Source organism: Sorghum bicolor, chromosome 7, assembly GCF_000003195.3.
Source record: "Sorghum bicolor cultivar BTx623 chromosome 7, Sorghum_bicolor_NCBIv3, whole genome shotgun sequence".
NCBI lineage: Eukaryota > Viridiplantae > Streptophyta > Magnoliopsida > Poales > Poaceae > Sorghum > Sorghum bicolor.
The window spans coordinates 6,252,478-6,276,641 of NC_012876.2; the positions used below are offsets into that span (position 1 = coordinate 6,252,478).

General features: G+C 43.2%; 3 protein-coding genes and 1 long non-coding RNA gene across 5 annotated transcripts; 1 reads left to right on the forward strand and 3 right to left on the reverse strand.

Annotated features, from left to right (window-relative positions):
- LOC110437053 (IST1-like protein) lies at positions 75-3,391 on the reverse strand. The gene is made up of 6 exons (XM_021465152.1): positions 3,239-3,391; positions 2,962-3,094; positions 2,728-2,831; positions 1,566-1,737; positions 1,336-1,476; positions 75-1,256 (listed from the first exon to the last, which is right to left on the reverse strand). Exons 1-6 carry the CDS (start codon positions 3,301-3,303, stop codon positions 321-323), a joined length of 1,551 nt encoding a protein of 516 aa, XP_021320827.1. The 5' UTR covers positions 3,304-3,391; the 3' UTR covers positions 75-320.
- LOC8069674 (HSP-interacting protein) lies at positions 6,719-12,385 on the forward strand. The gene is made up of 3 exons (XM_002443897.2): positions 6,719-9,218; positions 9,663-9,842; positions 11,864-12,385. The coding sequence occupies exons 1-2, from the start codon at positions 7,145-7,147 to the stop codon at positions 9,818-9,820; spliced, it is 2,232 nt and encodes a 743-aa protein (XP_002443942.1). The 5' UTR covers positions 6,719-7,144; the 3' UTR covers positions 9,821-9,842; positions 11,864-12,385.
- LOC8069675 lies at positions 15,032-17,780 on the reverse strand. 2 transcript variants are annotated; one of them, XM_021465380.1, is made up of 4 exons: positions 16,594-17,779; positions 15,735-15,795; positions 15,584-15,630; positions 15,032-15,363 (listed from the first exon to the last, which is right to left on the reverse strand). In XM_021465380.1, exons 1-4 carry the CDS (start codon positions 17,660-17,662, stop codon positions 15,209-15,211), a joined length of 1,332 nt encoding a protein of 443 aa, XP_021321055.1. In that variant the 5' UTR covers positions 17,663-17,779; the 3' UTR covers positions 15,032-15,208. The 2 variants fall into 2 exon arrangements, 1 of the variants encoding a protein (XP_021321055.1); XR_002455236.1 differs by lacking the exon at positions 15,032-15,363 and having other exon boundaries at positions 15,592-15,630; positions 16,614-17,780.
- LOC110437098 lies at positions 22,940-23,783 on the reverse strand. The gene is made up of 3 exons (XR_002455209.1): positions 23,391-23,783; positions 23,193-23,254; positions 22,940-23,065 (listed from the first exon to the last, which is right to left on the reverse strand). It is a non-coding gene; the product is annotated as an uncharacterized LOC110437098 (long non-coding RNA).

Genomic DNA, 24,164 nt, shown 5'->3' on the forward strand with positions numbered 1-24,164 from the left:
ACAATCGAAAACAGAATCACAAGATACTAGATGCTGAGATTCAATTTCTGTTATTACCTGTAGGACTGCAGAAATGTTTCAGAAAACTGATACAAACACCGCACATGTACAATTTACAGATACTCAACTAGACAGGTTTTATAGCCAAGTAATAACCCAGTAGTCTCCTCTCGTCCTGTATGTACCAACTCAGCAATACACAGAAGTTTGGAGGCAACAGCAAAAGCCAAACATAAGAGGACTGGACAGAGCTGAAAAAGTGATATCTCAATCTTCAAACTATTCTGAACAACTACATGCAGACCACTAGTTTTCCGCCTTCAGGGTTTTGGCGCTGAGAACAAGTTGGGATAGGAGAAATATGGATCGTCCTCCAAAGATGGCGACCTCTGCGGCACATGAGATGGCACATAGTCCTGTGTATCGTTGGTGAAGGAGTCCTGGTGATCAAATACTGGTTTCTGTGTCCCCTCAGTCTGATGATGGCTTTCCCTTAAGGCACTATCGCTGTACTTGTTATAGACCTGGGAATTCTTCTTTAGATCTGCAATGCGCAGTTGTGCAAGGTTCGCAGCAGCACGGGCTGCTGATGCAGCTCGCTCTGCTGATTCTGCAGCTGTCTGAGCAGCAGATAAAACGTCGTCCAAGTCAATATTTGCCCCACTCTCAGAAGGAGAGATTGTCCGCACTTGTTCTGGCTGTTTTGTGAACATATAATCCGTGGGAGGTACTGGAGGTGTGGTCACTTCATCAATTTTCTTTGTGAAGGTTTCTGGTTCTGGCTCTGTTGGCTTCACTGGAGAGAGAGAAGGTGAGGGAACTGTCTTGGTTTTTTCCACTGAAGGAGCAAAAACTGGAGGTGGAGATGCAAAGGGAATAAATTGCTTCTTTTCATTTGGCAAATCTGGTATGTTTGACTGAGCAGATGATGCAGAAACGAGATGTTCCAAGCTTTTCATCTGAATAACATTAAAAACACCACCAGCTGTTGGATTCTCCTCCAAGTCAGTAGGCTCTGAGAACTCATGAGGGAGTGACTGGGAGCCCTGAACATGTGGACCAATATCTGGGGTCACTGGTGCATCAGAAGGTGGGCGAATTGCAGCTTTTGGGACTTCAGGCAAATCCAGTGAGTCAAGACCGGTATCTGATTCGTAATCTTCATCAGGCTGCTCGGCAGCACTTGCGGCTACTGTTTCCTCATGTTTCTCCTTGGGAAGAGGTAGTGTGGAGCCATTGAAGTAGGTCGGTCCATTCTAAGAAGGGAAACATAGTATCAAGTAAGATATGAATCATTGAACTAACCATGTTAGTCACAAGTCAATATGTATTTACCAATAGATCTTCATGAGGTTTGAGAAATTCCGTCTCTGTCTCTGATGGATCCCAATCAACTTCATGTTCCTCTGCTATCTCCTTCAGCAGTTTCAACTTGGCATCAACAGGAGGAGGACGAATAGAAAGTAGTTCAATTATCTGCAGAAGCATTAATTCCGATATGTTACGAATATCCAAACTACCAGATAACATGATTAAATTAATTCAATTTTGAAGTGTCATATAACCTGACGATTGACCCCACAATCAGGCATCAACTCTGAAGCTGCAGCAACAAATTCCTTCCCATATTTAGTAGCAAACATCATTTGAACTTGCATCAGTTCAGGTAGATCTGCACATCTTGGAGCAGCAAAACAGATACTTGATATTGCTTCTTTCAGATCAATAGGACACTCCCTGAAGCCAACAAAGCAAGGAAACACAAATCAGTCACACTTATCTGCATCTCTTACAGGATTTTTAGTCACAAAACAGTAATCAACTTTATGAACTATAGCCCATTTGTATTCAAGAGCACGAAGTCAGTATCCCTGTTTTATACTTCAAGATAATATGCCCTAACAAAAATTGCAGCAGCAAAGAAAATATTATTAGTAACATCCTTGGAGTTTGGATTAAATTGATTTGTGTCTATGAACAAATAAGGAATATAAGAATGCAGAGGGTATAAGAACGAAGATAACTTGTCCCTAATGCCAAATGAACATATAGCGAAGTAATTCTTATCTTTAGGGTCCAAGTCTCTGAAAAAAAGAACACATTGGTTGAAACAGGCAGGTTGGCCTACAATGGAATGGAACAAACACAGCCATAGTCCACTGTCCACTGTTTGGTTCCCCTTGCTAAATTTTAGCTAGCTAAAACTATTTTAGCTACTCTTAGGTGACTAGTGGGACTAAACGATTTTAGCTCCTTATTAGTTTAGCAAGGGGAACCAAACAGGCCCTAAGATTAGGTGTTACTGTTCACCATGGAAAACTAACCCACTATACAAATACTAAAGAAATCTATCTACCATCATAGTGGTGGTTTACGGTTTACCAGTGGCACGCCACGTTGAGCGAGCCACAAAATTAGCAACGACTGACCATAATGGGAGATTACAGTGAGACATCGATAAAGTAGTAGTCGTCTTAACACATCAAACAGAGCATCTCGAGAGTCTGAGAATTCTTGCCCAACAAAAGTAAAAATGTCAACAAGCCACTGGGAATCCCAAGCCAGCTGCTGGTCCAGCACCGTTTGCCACATCAAGAGGGGCAATAAAGCTACAGCTAGTTTCGGTTGCAAGCTAGTTTCGGTTGCAACACCCGTAGGAACATGAACAAGCGAACAGCGACTGGAATTACTGGTGGTAAAATTGAAGTCAGATAAGGGGGGACGAACTTTTGGGCCTCGATGATGGGCAGGCGCACGGCGATGAGCTCGCAGAAGAGCTCGAGGATCTCCTGCGCGGCCATCATGTTCTCCTCCCGGATGATGTGCTCCACCTGCAGCAGGCTCAGCAGCCGCAGCTTCCAATCAGCAAAAGCCAAAAGCCCCCCGACCACTTGCCACCTCACCCAACCCTACTCCAATCTAAAGCAAATCCGGAAATCCCGTGACAGCGAGGAAGCGTACCCTGATCCGGGCGGTGGCCTCCTGGCCGGCCTCGAGGAGCTTGGCGATGTCCCGGCGCATCTGGCGCAGCTGCAGCTCCCGCCGGTTCCGCAGCAGCTTTATCCGCGGGATCGACAGCTTCAGCAGCGTCTTGCTGCGCGCGCACACACACCGACACACGGCATCATCAGAACCAGAACCAGAACCAACCAACGCGAATCAAGCCACTGTAAACTCCCCGGGACCCGGCTGGATCCCCAGGAGAAGAAGAAGAAGAAGAAAAAAACGGCGCGCGTACCACTTGGCGCCGCGGAAGCCACCACCGCCGCCGCCCTTGCTGAAGAAGGCGTCCAGCATCGACATGGCGCACCGTCGTCGTCGTCGATCGGACGCGGCGTGAGGGGTTTGCTTGACGGATCGGGTGTCAGCGGGGGATTTATGCGGCGTGGGGGGCTCGATCTGGTTGGAGACGAAGAAGGGGGGGAGGAGGTGACGATGCAGACGAGAGCGATGGGGTTGCGGTGGAGCCCAGGCGGGCGCGGCTGCGGCGACGTCCGTCAGGTCGGTGTGCGCGTAGCGCGCGACGGACGGGGGGGGGCGCACCTGCTCCACTGGCGGCGGATCCGGGCCGTTCGATCGGGACACGTGGAGGGCCGATCGGGGATACTTAGGGGGTAGTTAACGTCGTTCACGGTAACCTGGATCGATTGCAGGCAGCTGATGACGATGGCTTTTGCTGTCTGGTGTGCAAACTTGGCCGTGCCACAGACTTCTTCCGTTTGCTTCGCTCGAAAGGAAATTCGGATTCCATCTCCGGATCGGACGCCCAGGATTGACTTACTCATAGGACGTGATTGACTGGGAGACTGTGTGATGTACTACTCCCGAGTTATAGGTTCAGCCGCAGTGTTTTTCTCTCGCAGTAAATTAGTCAACAATATTACGAATAAGGCCTCAAGACAAAGTATCATATAAGTCTATATAAATAGTTTCTACGTAGCCTTATGGAATAGAGGATGACGATCCTGAAATCCTACAAAATATTCCAAGTTATTGAAATTTTTCTATGTAATGGCTCTCTAATAATGCCACTAGACCTCCCAATGGCTATATCAAATTGGGCATTAGATGCTTTAAACTCAAGTGAGCCCTCTCTAGTGACCAACAGAGAGCTCTAGTGGGCTTTAACTCGACCAAATGACAAACATCTCTTTGCACTAAAACTCTGATGATCACTATGCATGATACTAACAACCAATGCATTCTAGGAGTTGCAGAAAAGGTTTTTAGGCCTTCGATAATCTCTGGTCACTAAGCATTGCACCTTGAGCTGCTCTTGTATTCACTCTCATAGCAGCTTTAATGTGTGTGTGTGTGTGTTTTGATTGTTAGGCTACTAGCAAGAGAAAGTGATAAAAAAGTGCAATATACTAGATATGAACTTTCATCCGGTGCTATCTCAATATTTAGTGCCCAGCTTTGCATCTGTAACGCCTTATTTATAAAATTATCACGAACTACTCCACATGATCCTTGAATCTTGGCCTAGCACCAACAAATCATCCGTGGGCAACCTCATCCGAGGAGGAACACACGGCATTGTTTTCAAGCGCTTCATCGGCACTACAATGACGATCATGGCGTGCACCATTTGCGCCACCTTGCTACCATGCTAGCAATCAGCACTGTCACGTGAATTTTTCTATGCCAACATTCTTGGGTCACTTTGGTATAGCCCCGCTCTTAACTTTTTCGAGAAATTTCTATGAAGTCCTACCAAATAGATAAAACATAATTGTATTTTGGTGGAGAGTTGATGAGAATTATTTATTCATTTAAATCATGGTTTTTTGCTCAATTACTGCTAGAATCACTTTGGGCCTTGTTTGGATGTAGTCGGATTTGCATCAATCCACATGTGTTGGGGTGGATTGGAGTAGAACTTGAACTAAATTCTACCACAATCCACTCCAACACATGTGGATTGAGGCGGATCCGACAACATCCAAACAAGGCCTTAGATTTGTGTTCTCACATGCCCCCATCAAAATCACTCTATAAAAAAAATCAAGAAATAAAGCTCAACAGTTAAAAAAAAGAAGCCCCACCAAACTGGCTCTTGATGTGGCTTCTATTTGACACTAGCTTCAGTCTCAAATACTAAGGCTTTATTTGATTCAGTTTTTAGAAAATGTTTCAACGGCTAAACCGCAGAACATGAAACCAAAACGGTTATGACCTAAAACTGTTTTCTTATATGCGCTGTTTTTTTTTGTATAGCACAATTTTTTGCAGCATCATAAACTCCGGTTTCATCTTTCTACTTTTTCTAAATCGTGGAAATAAAGAGATGTTTATCACTTAATTCAAGTTAAATGGAGAGAAGATATGTTTTATAGTTATTTCAACTAAATAAATTATAAACAATTTTCCCTACCATATAGCTTATGGCCTTGTTTAGTTCCCACCCAAAAACTTTTCGTTTCATCATATTAAATATCTAGACACATACATAAAACACTAAATATAGACTAAAAATAACTAATTGCATATTTTATATACAAATTGTTATAGTTATAAATATGATACAGTATCTGAAAACTTTTCTTTTCGCGAACTAAACAAGGCATATCAATTTTTCAACGGCTTACGTTTTTTTTTCATAGCTGATTTTTTGTTCGTAGCTTTTTTTTTTTGGAACATTTGCCGTCCTGATACTACGGATCTTTTCTCTGCCGTTTCTCTGGTCTCCACCGCATCAAATACCGCATCAGCGGTAGACGGCGTCTTTATTGACGTCGGACGTGCTCTCGCCCACGGGCCACGGCCCTCTCCTCCGTCCGCAGCCCTGCACGGCCACAGAACCAGGGCTGTGTTTAGTTTGTCGATGAAAATTTTTACGACACTATAGCATTTTTATTTGTTTATGGTAATTATTGTTCAATTATGGATTAAATAGACTTAAAAAATTCGTCTCGTAAATTCCGACCAAACTGTGCAATTAGTTTTTATTTTTGTCTATATTTAATATTTCATATATGCGTCAAAAGATTTGATGTGACGAAAAATCTTGAAAAATTTTGAGTTTTGGCTGGAAGTAAGGCCTTGTTTAGTTCCCAAAATATTTTGTAAATTTTTCATATTCCCCGTTACATCGAATCTTGTGACACATGCATGAAGCACTAAATATAGATAACAGAAATAATTAATTACACAGTTTATGTGTAATTTGCGAAACGAATCTTTTAAGCCTAGTTAGTATATGATTGGACAATATTTGTAAAATATAAACGAAAATAGTACTATTCAGGCCTTGTTTAGTTCGCGAAATGAAAAGTTTGCGGCCACTGTAGCACTTTTCGTTTGTTTATGGCAAATATTATCTAATTATGGACTAACTAGGGTCAAAAGATTCGTCTCGTGATTTATAGACAAACTGTGTAATTAGTTTTTTTTATTTTTGTCTATATTTAATGCTTCGTGCATGTGCCGCAAGATTCGATGTGACGAGAAATTTTAAAAAATTTTTAGTTTTAGAATCTTGAAAACTTTTTGATTTTTGAGATGAACTAAACAAGACCTCATTTTTTATATAAAATCTTTCCGAAGTAATCAAGGCCTAAACAAGGCCCAGCTAGCGGGCCTGCAACGGCCAACGGCCCTGGCGCACCGTGCGTGCAGTCGGCTGTCACCCGTAGCCACCAACAAGAACAAGAAACAAAAAGCGTCGCGTATCGGCTTCCCGTTCCGTGACTTTGGTTCTCGCGCCCACGGCCACGGCCACGGCACGCGCCATTTGTCCACCCGCGTCCCTCCTCTCCTTTTCCTTTGCGTCCTCTCTCTGCTTTGGTTGCTTTCCTTTGCCTGCTGCCGCTTGCTTCGCCGCCTCGTGTCTTCTGCTGCTGCTCCTTCCGTGCCGTCGAAGCATCTTTCCCCTCCCACCACCTCTGCGTCTTCGGCTCCGGGTGAGCACAGACAAAATCCTGCCCTTTCCGTGCTCTCGCGCATTTCCTTTCTTGGTGGTCTGGGACTGGAAGAGGAAGAGGAAGAGGAAGAGCGTCTGCAGTTTCTGATTCCTGTTTCCGTTTCCTCCCGCTTCAAATCTTCAAATCTGCGTCTGCCAAGCTTGGAGGTTTTCCGTTTTGGTTACAAGAAGCCAAGGGAAGGACGAAGGAGGGCGGCCGCCGGGCAGCCCCAGCCAAGCATGGGGAAGCCGCCGGGGGCCAAGAATCCGCCGTCGGACGGCGACGAGGCGGTGTTCCTGGAGCTGTCGCGGGAGCTCAAGGACGAGGCCACGCGGCTGTTCAACCGGGGCGACTTCGAGGGCGCGGCGTTCAAGTACGACAAGGCGGCGCGGCTGCTCCCCGCGGGGCCGCGCGTGGAGGCGGCGCGCCTCCGTGCCAGCGTCGCGCAGTGCTACATGCGGATGCGCCCCGCGGAGTTCCACCGCGGCATCCACGAGTGCAACCTCGCGCTGGAGGCCGCGCCCCGGTACAGCAGGGCGCTGCTCCGCCGCGCCGCCTGCTTCGAGGCGCTGGGCAGGGCCGACCTCGCGTGGGGCGACGTTCGGACGGTGCTGCGGTGGGAGCCTGGCAACCGCGCCGCGCGCCAGATCTCGGAGAGGGTCAGGAAGGCGTTGGAGGAGAAGGGTGTCTCGGTTGCCTTGGATGACGAGGATGTGGTGCAGCCGGAGGATGAGGATGAGTTTGGTAGCGCCAAAGGAGAGGAAAAGAGCAAGAAATCTCATGACAAGCGTTTGGATTCGGTTGCAGTGGAAAAGAAGGGGGTAAATGGAAATCATATCGCGGCTCCACTGGACTCTGCTTCCACGGAGAAGCAGGCTGACCTGAGACAGACAAATGGGATAGGGAATCATCAGCATCATACTGAAGATAGTGAATCCAATGGTCTCGAGAAGCTAGAACAAAGTAACATGGGCAACAAGCGAGGTGGACACACTGCTGGAAAGAAACCGAGGCATGGCGAGAGCAAGCAGCAGAAGCATTCTGCAGTCAAGCCAGTGAATCATTGTGAGGACAACATTGGTGTCAAGGAGGAAGCGATGAAGGATGTCAAATTGGTGTTTGGAGAGGACATCAGGTGTGCTCGGATGCCAGTTAACTGCTCTCTGTCGCAACTGAGAGAAATAGTTCAGAACAAGTTCCCGTCATTGAAGGCGTTTCTGATCAAGTATAAAGACAAAGAAGAAGACTTGGTGACAATAACCTCGTCCGAGGAGCTAAGCTGGGCAAGCAATCTGGCAGATTTGGAAGGGCCAATCCGATTATATGTTGCAGAGGTTAATCCTGTGCAAGAGCTTGGTGTCGATTGTGTCAGGAGACGTCCTTCCTTTGCCACGTTAGAGAGAAACCGTGATATCATGTTGGATAACGGGACAGTTTGGCATGATGTTGAACATAAGTATCACGCTGATGACTGGATGGTACAGTTTGCCCAGATAATCAAGAATCATGTGGGTTTTAGTTCTGATGCATATCTGGATCTCCATGACCTTGGCCAGAGACTGTACTATGAGGCTATGGAAGACGCAATAGAGAGTGAAGAAGCACAGGAAATGTTTGAAGTTGCAGAGTCCAAATTTCAGGAGATGGCAGCACTGGCATTGTTTAACTGTGGCAATGTCCACATGTCTCGTGCAAGAAAAAGACCATGCTTGCCTGAAGATTCTTTACAGGAATTTATACTTGAGCAAGTCAAAGTTTCATACGATTGGGCATGTACAGAATATGCCAAAGCTGGTGCAATGTTCGATGAAGCTGTTAAAACTAAATCTGAATTTTTTGAAGGTCTTATTGCTCTTGGTCAGCAGCAATTCGAGCAGGCCAAACTCTCTTGGTATTATGCTCTTGCATTTAAGATAAATATGGAAACTGAAGTTTTGGAGTTGTTCAACCATGCAGAGGATAATATGGAAAAGGGAATGGATATCTGGGAAAGAATGGAAACTTTGCGCTTGAGGGGACTTTCTAAACCAAGTAAGGACAAAGTTGTACTTGAGAAGATGGTCTCAGAAGGTTTTGTGAAGGATATATCAGCAGACGAAACGTTTGAAGAGACTTCAAGCATACGATCACATATATACATCTTGTGGGGAACCATCCTTTATGAACGTTCAGTAGTTGAATTCAATTTGGGACTTCCTAGCTGGGAGGAGTCGCTGACTGTTGCCATGGAAAAATTTAAGATCGGAGGTGCCTCTCAAGCTGACATCAATGTGATTGTAAAGAACCATTGTGCTAATGAAACCACCCAAGAAGGTAAGAATATTTCGTTGTGACACATAATGTACAATTACTTATTTTTCTGCTTTTGTTCTGAGGGATTCTAACAAATATCTAACACTTCATTGTTAAAAAAGGATCATTAATTTATTTTTAGGAACCTCTACAAATAATGCCAAAAGAGAAACAATACCTGAGTGTAAACACGACTAGGATATAATTGTAAACCCGCTAGACTGAATAGAATGTATCTGATTTGACACAATTCCATTGAGATCAGCTAAGATTGAAATCTGCATGTCCAGAGAAGGTAGGCATGCACATATGAGATTGCTAGCTAAACAGAACTGTTATTTTACCACTTATTTCAGTTGTATGTATATTTTAGATGATTTGTGACAATATCCTTACGAGTGTAGTGACTACTACTGAATACTTGTGTTCTGAGAATAAAGTGCTAATATATATTCCCTTATGCAGGACTCAGTTTTAAGGTTGAGGAGATAGTTCAGGCGTGGAATGAAATGTATGATGCTAAAAGTTGGAGAAGTGGACCCCTGTCTTTCCGCCTTCAACCAATATTTCGACGTAGAGCTCCAAAGTTGCATCATATACTGGAGCATCTGCACTATGCATAACTCCTAACTACTATTGTATCAGGTAATTTTCTACATAGGTAATTAGTTTCAAGAATGAATTCCATAGAAAAATGATTCGCAAACATATTTTTCAAAACTTCTGATCTTTCTCTAGCTAGTCCTTACATGAAGAAAATAGATGCAAGAAACACCTGAGAATTAACTCTGTCAAACATATAAGAACATAACTAAAAGTTTGGTTTTGAGAACAGAATATAAAGAAAACTTATGTCCAAATATCCTATAGAATGGTTCGAACTTGTCTTGGTAACTATTCCACTTTCATAAAAATCGAATCCGTATATATTTTCTTAATTTGGTGGTAATTCATGGAACTTCTTGTCATTTGCATAGCACAAGAGTTTGTGATATGTAATTTGAGTTCGTAGTAATAAACGTACTAATCTGAATCACGTTTTATATCTCGATAAACTTTTGGTGTGTTAATGTTAGGGTCCTAACACTACAAGTTCTTCTGGAGGTGGCTGTAATCTAGCATTCTAGCACTACAAAGACATGGTGTGGGGGCTGTAAATGACAACAAAACACACATGTTTCTACAATTTCAGTTCATGCGCGATCAGAAATTCTTGATCCTACAACTTTTATTTAGTAGTAGTGTAAGCATAAAGCAGTACAACTATTTATGTGGGAACCCTAAAACACAACACATACCCAAATTTCTACAATTTCCGCGCATATGAATTGAAAAATCCTTAATCCAAACTCTTATAGATCTAGTTGTTATGGTAGGATAGTATTAATTTCCATCTCGTCTCTGGAATTGCTTGAGATCCAAACCACAATGCACACTATATAAATAACCTGCGAGGTTCAATACAAATCATCCAATGTTTGGTGCTATGATTGTTTTGCGTTTTTTGGATGGTTACTCTTTCTGAACCGAAAGAGGTATCCAGATTTTTACTAAGTTATTTGGGTAATTTACTCGTATAACCTTCCACCTTAATTTTTCATTTTACCTATACCCAACAACTTAGTTACCTTTCAAGCTGTACCTTTAACTGGGAAGTGGGGATCATGGAAAAACATCTGTACTTATCAATTTAGGTGATAGAATATAAATTATAGTTCTCAACATATCTCGCAATAGGATTCATTCCTGCTATATTTTTACCAAAAAGCGAAGATAATGAATAAGTTCTTCAAACTGAAGTCCTTCACCCAAATTTCTGTAGTCAATTTATCCTAAAGTATCTGAACAAAATCACTAAGTTATTCCTTCAAAAAAGCTATCTGTAGTGTCTAAGAAGAAAATTTATTCGAAGCCGCACTACAGTGCATTTTTACAACAGTTTTGGGAAAGTGTTTAGTTTGGCTCAGGATAGCTCAACTACAACCGTTCTATGCGTCTTAATCCATTTTGGGGAGCACAATCTGGTGTTATAGTGCTGTTTGAAAAACTAACCTTCATAACCAGGGCAGCTTCAGGATCTTAATTGAAGCTTTCTGTCAAGTTTTCTATCCTGAAAAATATTGCACTCAGTGCCAGTTATTACTACACAGCTGCTCATTTGTGCCATTTTTGGGTGTGGAATATTGTATTCTAGTGAGCATAATTACAGTTACCATCAAATGAAGGGTATTTTAGAACAAGAAAATCTTCAAAAATGGATTTGAATCATTGAGTTATCTTGCATTATATTGTCAAGTGCTGCAACACAAACAATCATAAAATATTATGAATATATAAGTAGTTGACGCAACTTTTCTACACTGAACATGCATATAATTTGACTAATTACTGGCCAACATTTGTAAAGTTTGTCTTTCTCAGAACAAAATAATGCCTTACATTGATGAGCAAAAGAAGTACTTGATTACAAAGTGTTTTGAATGAAGTTGATTTTTAAAAATCATTACCCCATTTAGAGAAATGCTTACCAATTTTGTATTACAGTTTTATATGCCCCGCATATTATTTATTTTGTATATCTGGATGGTTGTACTTGCATGTACTAAATACAGTACAATTTGTTTCAGTTTCTAAAACTATTCTTGATGTTATTTTTCTTTTTGCAGGTTTGTTCAACTTTGAAGCTTTGTTGCACTTACTCATGGAAAAAAGGAATAAAAGGAAAAGAAAAAGCATATTCTATGCATTATCAAGTCATAGATTTGCTCATTCTAAGAAAAAAAAGATTTGCTGACTCTTGTGGTTGGCTGACCATGTAGCTTGCATTTTGCTGTAAAGTTTACTGGGTTTCTAATCATCTATGTAGTAGGTGGCATTATATATCCTCCCTTGAGGGATATTTTGCATAGTGCTACACTTCCTTCTGTTTTACTTGTGGAAGTGCTAAAAAGAGAGGCTTTGTACTCTTAGGTCACTATAGGAATGGTAGACTCATGTATTTTACTTAGAGAGTTTGTTAGTAGATCACCCAAAGTATGTTACACTTTAACGGCATGTGGATAATTGATGTTCAAAACAGTCATTGTAACTTGTAGCACAGATGCTAGAGCATAGTGCCTTTTAAATTGTTCTTAACATACTGTATGTTTTTATTGCCAAGCTACTGTCAGATAAATGGCCTTATGTTAGTTACTGAATTTGTTGTGCATTCGTGAGAATTCACTGTGGCTTTGTGGAGGAAACGGTAGCTACGCTTGTGAGGTAGCTAAAGGGAAGTTTGCATTATTTAAAGATGGTAATACCTTGGTCTGATTTAATTGTTTAGTGTACATTATCATATGATACGTTTGTGTCATATTTTAGTAAAAACCAAAGAAGATAACTCTTGTGTAATGGGCTAATTGAAACGATACCTGGTGTGCGAAGACTACTTAGACAGAGACAGCCTTATGTTTGTGCACAGACATAAGGAGTCATTCAACACAGTTTCAGGTTTGAGTAGCTTTTTTTTAGGAGAAGAGTCGAGTTTTGAGTTGGTTTTGCTATGTAAACTTGATCCAGTCGTTTGAAACTGTTTTGTAATAAGTTGGTTTGATTCTCCTCCTTAAGACATTGTTTAAATGTAATCGAATTCACATCAATCCACATGTGTTGGATGGACCGGAGTGATATTAAACTAATTTCCACCTTAATCTACCCCAACACATATGGATTGAGGTAAATCTAACAACATCCAAATAAGGCCTAAAGCCAAAATGATGAAGCTAGATGTTTCTATTACTAAAAAGTGGTCCAACATAGATGTAGTATGGTGCTACATGCAATCCGACCTCCGACGTCGATACTAAAAGCTAAAAGCTACTTCCTCTGTCCCTAAACGCTTCAATTTCTAGACTTATTTTAAAGTTAAAAATTTTAAACTTTGACTAAGGTCCTGTTTAGATTTGAAATTTTTTGGCCAAAGTGATAAAAATTTTCGTGGTCACAACACGCGAAAAATTTTAGGTGTTTAGTTTGGCAAAATTTTTTCTGACACAACTTGGGCTGCATGCATTTGCAGTTGTCATTGGTGGGCTTCCATGAGAGTGCGTGTACAGTTGCAGCCCAAAACTTTTTCCCCAAAATTTTTTGGCCTGTTTAGTTCCCAGGCCTCAATTCCACAAAATTTTTTCTCTTTGGGCTAAAAAAATTCAAATCTAAACAGGCCCTAAATTTTTAGAAAAAAATATTAAAATTTATAATGTCAAATTAGTACTATTAAATTTATCATAAAATATATTTTCATAAAATACTTATTTTATATGATAGATATTGATGCTCTTTTTTATAAAGTTAGTTAAATTTAGTGACATAGGCCTTGTTTAGTTCGCAAAAATTTTCAAGATTCTCCGTCACATCGAATCTTTGGTCACATGAATGAAGTATTAAATATAGACGAAAATAAAAACTAATTGCACAGTTTATCTGTAATTTGTGAGATGAATCTTTTGAGCCTAGTTACTCCGTGATTGGACAATATTTGTCAAATAAAAACAAAAATGTTACGGTAGCCAAAAAAACTAAAAATTTTGCGAACTAAACAAGGCCATAGATTCTAGGAATTAAAGCAGGGCGTAGGTACCAGAGGGCATGGGCTTAATAACAACAAATAGGAAAGGTAGCAACATGGGCTTTATTTGTCCCCAACCCTTGGGACCCTTGGTGGGCCGTCCCTTCCCAGATCCGTTGCTCCGCTTCAACTTTGCTCCAGTGCGGCGGCGGGACGTCCTGTGCGGCGTGAAGCTGCCAAAACACGCACACAAGTCACAACTGGGCTGTGGACTCTGGTAGGTGCTGCACGGCATACTCGGCAGCAGACATCCAGGAAAATCTGAAGTATCTGAGTAGGTGTGTCGGCGACCCTGGACACAAGGTTCGTCAACGGCTAGCAGGATGTCCATGTCAGACTGGCAAACTCTGAAGTATCTGAACAGGTATGCATGACTGGAGTTCCTCCTTTGCTTTCATGATGCAGTCCTTGAGAATTCGATGATGAAGCAGCTGTTGAAATTCTAATCCTGCTCATACAGTTTACATAGATACTTGTGGGGTTAAGGGCGATCTGTACCAGCTAACTGTGTCTCATTTTTTAAGATTAGTACATTTGGTTGGACCTTGTGGATTTGTGTTGAACTTTTTTGGGTCCTACATTTTCAGCCATCAACAAGGCTTGGATATGTTGCTTCAATCTTTATTTGCCTCTGTGGTCACAATCTTTTCGTGACCTTTCCCCTTGCAATTTCATGGTATACTTTGTTTTCTATTCTAGGCAGTTTGGGACCCTGAAACCCATTGTGACCCACCCCTGTACGAACACCATGATTGATAGGAGGATGCAGAACCAGACCAGGGGGCTCAGGATTGGGGATCGGTGGCATGGCATACCCTTTGCTGCAACTCCTGGATCTAGCGTTGGATGCGGGTCTCTTGCTCGTTGAAGTGAGTCCCACTTGTGGTCGTGCTCGGTGAAGCGCTTGTTGAGCTCGTCGAGGATGATCTTCATCTCCAGATTCATGACGCCAAGACGGTGTTGGCTCCGGGTGAAGTGGTCATGGGCTAGGGGTTGGGGAGGATCCAGAGTGCTAGCACCCACAAATTGATTCAAGCTGGAAAGGGAATTACAACATTCCAAATCCCCAGCAGCAGCTCACAGCTAGAAATCGGATCAAGCCAACCAGATCCGTACTTGTGGCCTCTACCACTGGTGGACTTGTAACACAGTGTCAACAGTACCAATAGCCTGCCAGTTACCGCTGCTTTTGTAATTCATGACGCTAAGAGAGTGAAAACAAAAGTTCCACGATCATTTAAGCATTCAGATCTCATGTAAAAATTATATGATCCATTCCATATATGCCACTCCCACATAATTAAGAAGAGTGCCTGGCAGGATACTAGATTGAGGTGGCATCCTCAATCAAGAATTCACAATAATTCTTATCCAAGAGTGAAACATCAACTATCTACTTTGTTCAACTACCCATTTCGTCCATAGTTAATGACGCAAACCGATGCAAATCTACTTTGGAGATTCCCCTCCTCTTAAATACATGATCAGGTGTTATCATCCTCATAACTTTCTGAATCCGTCTGCTTACAGATTTCCGGGATCCATTCAACTTTGCAGCTGAAAATGCACGAGAGGAAATAAGCTCTTTGGCACAAAAACTTTGGACCCAACTAAGGAAAAAAGTGAACAAGAATACGCAAATACAACAGTGATACAGACAAGTATGGATTCAATCAGTTTATACTGCCAGGGTCCAGGAAACATCACAGCTTATAATTGCAATGAAAGAATTTGATAGAAAAAAGTGCAGTTCATGCATAGATCATAAAGTACATACCAGTACCACGTCGACGCAAGTAAGAGTTGTACATGCCAGCAAACAACCTGAATCAACAAATGACAGTTGTATTAGGCCCTGAAAAAATAACTCATATTTATTGGAATCTCTATGCATATGGACAAGCAGATTAAGGTGAACATAGGGTGACCTCCTCTGAGCAGCAATCTCCTTCACTTTCCTTAAATGTGTTGGTACAAAATCAGAAGGCCCTTCAAAGACAAGAAATTACCATGGTTAAGGAAAGCAAATTGGTCAATACTTGTAACAAAGAATTTATAAGCTTTAGAAACTGGTTAATTGTACTATACAGAAACACTGTATCTATAAGATCTACCCACAGAAGCTAAGGGGTCCGTGTGTCTTCTATGTTCCATTGTAACAGTTAAACACATCGTTCTTTCAAAAAAACAGTTAAACACATCTATGCTCTTACAGTGCCACAAAGTGAAGATCCCCTTTCTATCAAATGACATATGACAGCCAATTGATCAGTTTGATGGTTCTCCATATCAATTAACATAGGCATGCAAACCAAACATTTCTAATGAAGAATAGAGAAACTCTAATGAACCTATATAATTACTGCAAGCACTAAAGTATAATCTAGCAATTTCCTTGAATGCAGCTATACAAGAATGGGCAATAGAGCAACATGCAGTACTTCAGAATTGTACAGATACAAATATACTACAATAACTCTCGAAGTCGTTTATATTTTTCTTTTCTAGCTAAAATAACCTCAAACCAGGGGAAGAGTTCAAGTCTAATTCCAGTTTGGGGTTCCTAAAATTGTCAACGGGGACTGAGTAGTGTACTCAATGTGCTTATCGCTGCTGATAATAAGCATGAACCAGGTAAAAGGATCCCATGAAGGCAGTGGATCTTATCCAGAGGCTAATGATGCAGGAACGTATGATTTACTTTACATGTAATGTTGCACATCGATATACTGAAATCAAGGCAATAAAACAGCAAAGAGAGGGAAATCTGACGACGAAGATACGTACGGCTTCGGGAAGGGTCATACTGCCATGCGTGGACGAAGAGGGAGGAGGTCATCATCTGGTCAGGCGGGTTGGGCATTTCAAACTCACTGAATTCAACAATCATCCTCCGCCGCAGGTCGACAGCGAAAATGCACGAGCCCAGGAAGAAGTAAACCTTGCAAGGATCTGCCGGGTGGAGGAGTGCAAGGGCAGGTACGCTCCGTGGCAGCATTGTTTCCAGGTAGCTCTCGTCGGCCCAGATGTCGGCCAAGCACACGCTGCACTCAGGGATCCATTCCCCGGCTGAGGCCGGGGGGTCGGCAAGCGTCCACATGCTGACAACCGGCGCGTCGGGGCTGCCGTGGATCTGCACGTACCTCAGCCTTCCGCCGCTCACTTTCACGCAGCAGTAGGCGCTGCGGTTCATCCGCTCAACCGGCAGCTCGTCGAGGACTCTCGGGAAGGGGGTGTGGATCAGCTCCGGCTCGTCGGCAAAGGGATCGCAGGCGAGGAGGCCGTAGGAGAGGTCAACCCACCAGAGCAAGCCGGCGTGGGAGATGACGCCATCGCCGTACCAGAACCGCCCCTGCTGGAGCGGGGGCGAGTAGTCGAGCTCCATCTCGACCCACTGATACTCCCCAACCGTGTAGCAGAGAAGCGTGGCACGGCCGGTGCCGTCGCTTTTGGGCAGGAGCTCCGCAACCAAACAGCGTTGCCCGCTCATGATGAGGCCGACATTGTCGGCGTGTAAGTCCATGGGACCCCGGTGGTTGCAGAGGGAGATGACCTCGCCGGTGCGCGCGTCGCAGATGTGGTAGGTGATCATGGCTGAGAATTCGGCGAGAGGATGCTTGGCGCTGAGGAGGAGCAGACCGGAGGGGTCGGCGGCGGCGATGTAGGGGTAGTTGCCGTACGGGTAGGGCGGGGAGGTGATGCGGAAGGGGGCGGTGAGGACGGAGGCGCTCGGGAGCTCGTTGTAGGCGACGGAGATGCTGGTGCCCGGCGGGAAGATGCGCTTCGCCTCCTCGTCCTTCACCACCTTAGGGATTCCGGCGAGTATGGTCCACCGCTCCTGCGTCGCCGCCGCCATGGCTAGATTGGATGAATTCGATTGGCTAGGGTTTGGTCCTGGGCGACGGCCGACGGGTGCGCGCGGCTTTTCAGGGGATCCGAGAAGAAGAAAATGAAAGTCCTTCTGCGACCGTATTCGATACAGAGGGGTTTAGATTTGTGCCGGTTTAAGTTTGAATTCTACACATAATTGCTTTGTTATTCTCCGGCGCCTCCTTGGACCGTTCGATCACGGCTTGGACGTCCAAATCTGGTTCTGTCTATGTGCCCAGCACCAAATATATACCAGAACCCTTTGTCTCAGCAAAAAAAAAAAACCTTCCCTCACGCTCTCCGTCTCTCCCGATGTCGGCGTCTTCCTCTCTCACGGTCTCTCGCGACGCACCTCCTCCCGCGACCCGCTCTCCCGCCGCCGCTTCCTCCCTCTCCCCCTCCCTCGACATGGTGGCCCTGTGCTCCCGCCGCCCCTTCCTCCCTTTCCATCTCCCCCGACGTGGTAGCCTGGAGGCCAAGCCCCAGTGGTACCGCCTGTAACGCCCCCTTGGCCCTCGCCCGTCGCCGGTGGAGGCGTGAGATGCAGAACAATGAACACACAGAGAGATTTCGCGACGAGGACGCCGGCCGAGCAAACCCCCGAGCCTTGGCTCCGAATTTGGATGTCTAAATCGATATGTCCCTCTCTGATCGAGAGTCTGGTTATTACAGAGTGGCCTATGGCCCAGAATACGCCTTCCGGCTACACACGTAAATGTAAACAACGAGCCTACAATACGCCTTTCGGTAGATGACTCCTTGTTGGCGCGGTGGCTTCCTGCAGCCCGTCACGCTGTTGCCCTCGTGACACCTCCCCCTCCTTAAGAAGCAGCGTGTCCCCACGCTGGTGCATCTAGGAAATGGCTCTTTACGACGGTGTAATCTTCCCATGTAGTGATGTTGTCTGGTAAGCCTGTCCATGTGACCCTCACCTGGAGTATGGCAGCATTGCCTTTCTTCACAAGTCGGCATTCCACAATCTCCTTTGGGAGTGCTGTTGCTGCCTGCAAGTCAGTAGTGACTGGTAGTTTGTCAAAAACTAGAGCATAGTTGGCTGTGAATGGTTTCAGTTGGGAGATATGAAAGACATTGTGGATCTGAGCTCCAGGTGGCAATTGCAATTTGTATGCCACCGAGCCCACTTTCTCTAGAACCTGGTAGGGACCAAAGTACTTGAAGGACAATTTGGGGTAAGGACGATTTGCCACTGAGGACTGTGTATGTGGTTGTAGCTTCAGCAGCACCATGTCACCAACAGCAAATGTATGATCTGTTCTCTTTCTGTCAGCATACTGCTTCATTCTGTTTTGGGCTCGAGTCATATGATGCTTGAGAGCTACCAAATGTAGTTCTCTGTTGGTGATCACGAGTCTCACATCTTCAGGTGTATCATCAGTGATACAACACCCAAATCGGCCTCACATCCATATAGTGCTGTGAAGAGTTGTACCATAGTTCAGCCAAAGGAAGCCAGTCCTTCCAAGTAGTTGGGGCATCTTGCAGAGAGCACCTCAGGTACATTTCCAAACATTGGTTAACCCTTTCGGTTTGCCCATCTGACTGTGGGTGGGATGCTGTGGTAAGATTCAGGTCAATATTATATGCAGTGAACAAGGCCTTCCAGAAGTTACTGACAAAAATATTGTCTCTGTCAAAGACCACAAAATTTGGCAGTCCATGGAGCTTGATGATGTTATCCAAGAATAACTGTGCTATGGTGGCTGCAGTGTATGGGTGTTTCACTGGTATTAAGTGAGCATATTTGGTTAATCTGTCCACCACAACTAATATGGCACTAAAGCCTTTGGATTTTGGAAGTCCTTCAATAAAGTCCATGGATAGGTCTCTCCAGATATCCTTTGGTATGGGTAGGGGATTGAGCAGCCCCATAGGATGAGTATGACTATGTTTTGCCTGCTGGCATATGTTGCATTGCTTGATGAATTTTCCACATCCATTTTCATACCTTTCTAGGCAAACAATTGTTTGAGTCTTTGATAGGTAACAACAATGCCAGAGTGGCCCCCAATGGCACTAGAGTGACTGAAGGATATCAATCTTGTCTGTAATGCAGAGTTGTTGCCAATCCAGATTTTGCCTTTGAGCCATATGAGTCCCTTCTCTAAAGAAAAGCCTTGTTCATTGGGACTAGCCGGTGCTAACTGTTGCAGAAGTTGTTGAGCTTGTGAGTCAGTTGCATATGAATTCAAAACCTCCTGGACCCAAGCAGGTTGGACCACTGAGACTGCTTGTAGGGTAAACAGATGGGCAACTCTGGAAAGAGCATCAGCAGCTATGTTTTCCTTTCCTTTGCGGTATATGATTTTGAAGTTGAGGCCCATAAGCCTTGCCATTGCTTTCTTCTGCATTTCAGAGTGAAGATTTTGCTCGTTTAGATATGCTAGAGACTTATGGCCAGTGAGAATGGTGAACTCAATCCTTTTCCTTTGAAGGTAGTGTCTCCATTTCTCCACTGCCATAATCAGGGCTAGGAACTCTTTCTCATATATAGAAATGTGCTTGTTTCTGCCAGACAGTGCCTTGCTCAGGTATGCTACTGGTTTGCCATGTTGCATTAGAACAGCTCCCACTCCATCTTGGCAAGCATCTGTCTCTATGACAAAGGGTTCTTGGCAGTGGCGGAGCTAGGATTTGAAACTAGGGTGGTCCATTGCCTAAATTTTTTTTTAACCGCTACAAATTTAACATGTTGCTACACAAGTATATGAACATCAAAACGCCATTAAAAACAAAAAAAGACATATAGAGTTTATAAAATAGATGAGTATAGCTTTGTTAACACAGACTTGAAATATATTACATACCTATAAAAGTTGAACAATATTTTACTAGTTCTTCTTCTTCTGTCTGTCAGGCCTACGCCTTCTAATAGCCATGAAAGTATTGATGATCTCTTCTTCACTCAATTTTAAGAAGATGTCCCGCTCAATAAAAGTCATCAGACAATCATCCAGTAGGCTATCACCCATCTTGTTTCTCAACTTATTTTTGATAAAGGTCATTGCAGAAAATATTCTTTCAACACTAGCGGTAGCAACCGGAAGAAGCAATACCAATTTGATAAGTAAATAGACCCAATGATAAACTTTATCCCTCTTTGTTTCAACAAGTTTTACTGAGAGGTCAACAAGATTGTTTAGGCCTTTGAACATTTTATCTTTTCTCATGTCATCAATAAATCTTTCAAGTTGCAAATCGAGTCTTACCAAGTCAGAGCTTGAAAATTCATTGGGGTAAAATTCAGCAAGTCTATGTACCTTGTTTGCATCAAAAGAAGCAAAGGAATCTGCTGGATTCAAAGCAGCCATACAGGTAAGCAACTCCATATTTACTTCATCAAATCGATTATCAAGCTCTTGACTAATTTTGTCAATGACTCCAATATATACTTCTCTTCTGAAGTGATCATCATTTGTTTGGTCCGGTGCAAAACGTGCTGATCTTCCATACGGCACATAATTTTGTTCCATTTCAGGAACTTGAATGCCATATTTGTTGCAAAATATTGTAATCCTTTGAAGAAATGAATCCCACCTTTCAGACCTCATTTGTTGCATTTTACTCTTTGCCAAACGGACTTGTGACATTGCATTAAGAATATCTTGGTCTTTTCTTTGCAAACACTCAGACAATTCTTTTGTGTGTCCAAGAATGTCAAGCATCAAATGAGATTGAAAATGAAATCAAATGACTCCAGCACTCCAACCATAGTATGTATTTTTGGCCAGTCACCCCTTGCTGAAGTATCTTGTCCAAGAGCTATGAGTACATCTCGAATTGTGGGATACATAGCAATCAGGTTGACCACAGTTTTATAATGAGAGCCCCATCTAGTGTCACCGGGTCTAGGCAACCCCATTTCTTGATTTAACCCACTTCCAGATTCTAGTATACCGCACTCAAGTGCTTTCATGACATTTTCATATTGTTGATGTCGAAGCATGCCATGGCGCTTACAAGAACTACCAACAATATTTAGCAAGAGGGATACTCGATCATAAAACCACACACAATCACCATTTTCTTTAGCAACAGCAACAAGAACCAATTGGAGTTGATGTGCAAAATAGTGAACATAATAAGCAGAGGGTGATTCTTTCATGACCAAGGTTTTCAGCCCTTTAATCTCTCCTTTCATGTTACTAGCCCCATCATAGCCTTGACCTCGGATTTGAGTCATAGTCAAACCATGCCTAATTAGTAAAGATTCAATTGCTTCCTTAAGTGATGAAGAGGTAGTATCATCTACTAGAACAATTCCAAGAAATCGCTCACATGGCCTTCCTGAATTATCAACATACCGCAAGCAAAGGGCAAGTTGTTCTTTATGCGAGACATCACTAGACTCATCAGCTAAAATTGTATAGTGATTATCACCAATTTCCTCAATTATTTGATCTCTAGTCTCCATTGCACAACACTGAATAATTTCTTTTTGTATGTCTGGGCTAGTCAATGTGCAATTACCTGGAGCATTCTTCAAAACAAACTTGTCCACCTCTTCATTATTTTCTGCAAGCCACTTCAAAAGCTCAATGAAGTTCCCTCTGTTGCTATACTCTTCACTTTCGTCATGCCCACGGAAAGCTAATCCTTGCTTCAAAAGAAACCTCAAACATCTAAGTGAATAAGTCAACCTGATCTTGTAGAGACGACGTTCCTCATTATCCACCTTCACAATTTTATCATCAATTGCTCCATGGGGAGTCATAAAAAAATTATATCTTTCTTGAGCTGCGTTGTGAGCACTTGCTACACCACCCACATGTAAATCAAGTGCATCAATTCTATTCCAATTGTTCCAACCACCTTTAACAAATGCAGATGTCTTACTTCTCCCCTTTCCAAACAAGTAGCACACAAAGCAAAATGCTGTTTTTTTCTTGACACTGTATTCAATCCAAGGATATTTATAAAACCATAGAGGATTGAACTGCCTAGGCTTATTTCCGATATTCCTACTTTCAAAATCATGTGCAAAAGGTTGGTATGGGCCTTTAATAATATATGATCGTCGAACTGCATCTTGATCATTGACGGGATAATTTGAAATGGGTTGTCTTTCTCCTGGATCAAGTGGAAGTCGACTGATATCATAAACTGGTTCATTTTCAGAAACTGGTGCTGGTCTTGGAGGCATTGGAGTTGAAGTCACATTCTGCTCAATTACTCTTCCTTGATCAGATCCACTTTCATGTTCGTCAATTTGCTCTTCTGAACCAGCTGCAGCCACATCTTCTTGTTCTTCAATTTGTTCTTCTGGATCAGCTGCAACCACAGAAGGAGATGGAGAAGCCGCCTTGTTCTTTGCTTCATATTTCTCAAACATACAAGCAATATCGCATTTCCTCTTCATGTTTCAATAATTCTACAAAAGAATTATATAATGATTCAGTATATCAAACCAATAATCAAATACTGCAAAAATCATATATTAAAATAAAATAATTCAGAGTTACACTTGCACAAAAAGAATTCAGTTTAGCACTGCATACCCTATGTGGCATCTGCACTTTGTCTATAGACTGTCTATCTGTGCAGATCGTAGACCACTGAACTGATCAATAAAGAAGGATCGTGAGTATCAGAGTATGACATTATAAACATGTAAATAAAGGAGTATGGATACACGGGTAGGGCAGCAGGCAGCAGCCGCAGGCTAATTAACATTAGCTAATAGGCTAATAGCTAACCAGTTTAGATTGGAGCCGCTAGGATTCAGATCGTGGTCGTGGAGATTTCGATGGAGTCCAATGTGTGGTGGTCGACTGGTGCTCGGCTGCTTGCCGTCGGCAGCAGTTCTGCAGTTGCGTCACCAGCGCCGCCGTAGTCCCGTAGACCACAGGAAAGACGGAAACAATCAAGATTGGAATTGAGAAACGAATAGACGCGGCAGTCGGAAGGACGTGAACTGACGTACATGATCAATTCTCGATCAAATCTCCAGCGCGTATACTATAGGGATATCGTTTTAGCTAACAGGCCACAGCCCATAAAATTTTCTGGCCAGAAAACTGAATCGCTATTGGACATTTCTCCAAAGCTCAGGGTGGTCCGCGGCCCACAAGGACCACCCTTTAGCTCCGCCACTGGTTCTTGGAAGTTGGGCAAGGCAAGTACTGGTGTTTGTGTCATTGTCATCTTGACTTTGTCAAATGCTTGCTGGGCTTCAGGGGACCACTGGAAGGTCTTTTTGCTGAGCAAGGAGTTGAGTGGTTTAGTGAGTAAGCCATACCCTTTGATAAACCTCCTGTAGTATCCAGTCAGCCCTAGGAAACCTCTCAATTCTGTGACAGATGTTGGTACTGGTCAGTTTTGCATATCTTGAATCTTGCTAGGATCAGTGGAGACACCAGTAGAGGATATGATATGTCCCAAGTAAGAGAGGCTGGGTTGAGCAAATGAGCATTTAGATTCTTTCAGGAATAGTTGGTTCTGTCTGAGAAGCTCAAAAACCTTATATGAGA

What these genes read in the sequence shown, in the direction of transcription:
- LOC8069674 (XM_002443897.2), top strand. Translation starts at nt 7,145, where the DNA reads ATGGGGAAGCCGCCGGGGGCCAAGAATCCGCCGTCGGACGGCGACGAG. An exon ending in TAATGAAACCACCCAAGAAG is followed by an intron (nt 9,219 to 9,662) that starts GTAAGAATATTT and finishes TCCCTTATGCAG; the next exon opens with GACTCAGTTTTAAGGTTGAG.
- LOC8069675 (XM_021465380.1), bottom strand. Translation starts at nt 17,662, where the DNA reads ATGGCGGCGGCGACGCAGGAGCGGTGGACCATACTCGCCGGAATCCCT. An exon ending in GTATGACCCTTCCCGAAGCC is followed by an intron (nt 15,796 to 16,593) that starts GTACGTATCTTC and finishes TTGTCTTTGAAG; the next exon opens with GGCCTTCTGATTTTGTACCA. An exon ending in CTTGCGTCGACGTGGTACTG is followed by an intron (nt 15,364 to 15,583) that starts GTATGTACTTTA and finishes GTGCATTTTCAG; the next exon opens with CTGCAAAGTTGAATGGATCC.
- LOC110437053 (XM_021465152.1), bottom strand. Translation starts at nt 3,303, where the DNA reads ATGTCGATGCTGGACGCCTTCTTCAGCAAGGGCGGCGGCGGTGGTGGC. An exon ending in GGCTTCCGCGGCGCCAAGTG is followed by an intron (nt 3,095 to 3,238) that starts GTACGCGCGCCG and finishes GTGCGCGCGCAG; the next exon opens with CAAGACGCTGCTGAAGCTGT. An exon ending in AGGCCACCGCCCGGATCAGG is followed by an intron (nt 2,832 to 2,961) that starts GTACGCTTCCTC and finishes AGCCTGCTGCAG; the next exon opens with GTGGAGCACATCATCCGGGA.